This window comes from Oryzias melastigma, unplaced genomic scaffold (genome assembly GCF_002922805.2).
Source record: "Oryzias melastigma strain HK-1 unplaced genomic scaffold, ASM292280v2 sc01451, whole genome shotgun sequence".
Lineage (NCBI taxonomy): Eukaryota > Metazoa > Chordata > Actinopteri > Beloniformes > Adrianichthyidae > Oryzias > Oryzias melastigma.
The window spans coordinates 6,263-8,085 of NW_023418034.1; the positions used below are offsets into that span (position 1 = coordinate 6,263).

At 41.8% G+C, this 1,823-nt stretch overlaps 1 protein-coding gene across 1 annotated transcript in view; it reads right to left on the reverse strand.

The window, feature by feature from the left end:
• The window catches only part of LOC112139868 (serine/threonine-protein kinase DCLK1-like), a gene marked incomplete at its 3' end in the record, with an annotated part of 8,047 nt that extends 6,230 nt beyond the window's left edge, over positions 1 to 1,817 (reverse strand). Inside the window, exon 1 of the mRNA XM_024262705.2 lies at positions 1,797 to 1,817. Within this exon, the coding sequence (XP_024118473.1) occupies positions 1,797 to 1,799 (3 nt within the window). The remainder of the gene's footprint in view (positions 1 to 1,796) is intronic.
• Positions 1,818 to 1,823: the final 6 nt, after the last annotated feature.

Below are 1,823 nucleotides of genomic sequence, written 5' to 3' on the forward strand. Positions count from 1 at the left end.
TAGAAACCTACTTCTCATAATACATTTAGCAGTATTCCCAGCTGACATCAGACCTACTCAGTTGCCCCTCTACAAGGGTAAAGAAGAAGTTTTCCAACACATGAATGATCAAAAACTATCATTTAATAAGGATAATTATACTCAAATGTTTTGGAAACAGTAGCATAAAAAGTAAATCACTGTTAACAAATAATGTCTCAAAAATTGTTGAATAAGGCAGAAAAAAATGGACATAAAATTACTGAAGTCTTAGAAAAAAAGGAACTTTTTGGGTTCATTGACTGTACATGAAAACTGGACTGAGTTACCCCTCCCCCCTCACGTTCCAAATAGGAAGTACCTGCTTGTCCCAAAAAGCTGAAATCCCAAGACATCTATAGAGAAACAGCTCCTCGGTCATTATGATTGTCAAAATATCTGATATGTGTTTTTACAATATTCTTGCAAAATTTTTTTTTTTCAGATTTTTTAGCACAAGTTATTCAAGCTATAAACTGACCAATCAGATGCCTCAATCAAAGTAGGTGGTCTCGCATTGAAAAAAGCATTTGATTGACAGATTCTCCTGAGCCCGCTTTCAGTGGAAGGGGTGTGGCCTTCTAACATGCTCACTACTGGTTGGAGAGATTGGTTCCCATAGAAATATAGACTAATGGAACATTCACAACGGACACGAATTGTGCGCCAAGGGAGTCAAGTTTCAATATTAAGTCAATGTGTCAGGTGCGGCACAGAGAGCTTGACGCACCGTGTCAACCAATCAGCTTTCGGCATTTGATGTATTCAGTGACTCAGTCAAAGGGTAGAAAAGAAAATCCAAAATGGCAGCTCAATGTGGCTTTTCGTCATCCATTTTCCTAACCCGCTGGGACAGCGGAGTTGCCAGAGACTGTCCCGGATACTGTTTCGCAAAATCGGGCCACATATAGATGGGAGTAACTTACATGGCCGTCATCCAGGGGCGGCTTTCACTGCAGCAGTGAAGTACATCTCACCGGAGAGACTGAATGATCTGGTGAACCCAGACATGGTGACGTGGTTGCCTCTGTAGAGCTCTCCAAAACGTGTAAACCAAAGATAATGACTCAACATCATCCATGTTTTCCATGATATGGCAACTAATGAAGTCCAGAAAACCGTTGGCGGTTGCTCCCCTGCAGTGGTGTCAAACACTAACTTTGACACATGTCAAAAGAGAGGCCGCAAACGCAGATTTAACGGGCGGATTGCGTCGATGTTAAGACCGCCTCAAACCAATCCCAGCTTTCTGAGGATGTCTGGTTCCAACATGGCGATGGACATATTGTGGAAAAATGGCGGCTGAGGTGGTTTTATTTGGTTGGAACCGGAAGTAAGTCATTTTCTAAAGGTTCTACATGTGCAGTTAACGGTTCTACCATTGACTGTATGTGATAACTGGACTGACCCCACCCACCCCGAGTTCCAAATAGGAAGTGTGTGCTGGTGCCAAGAAGCCACGATCCCATAAACTTTAATTAAGAAATCAGAGGCCTCTATGAAAGTATGTGGTTTCATGTTGAACCTTCAAAGTGATTGACAAGAGTGGTAGTCATAGAAAAGCATGTTGACTTAACCAACTCAGACTCAGACTCTTCTTACTGACGTTGTCTAGTTCCAATACGGCGGCTGAATTGGTTTCCTTTGGTTGGAGCAGGAAGTAAGGCATTTTTTATGGATGACATCACTCTCACTCAGTCCAGCTCTCATATACAGTCAATAGTCCTACTATAGAACCAAATATTATTCTAACAGGTATAATAAAAACTTAGACCTACCATTTTCCCATCAACGGTGTACAGCCT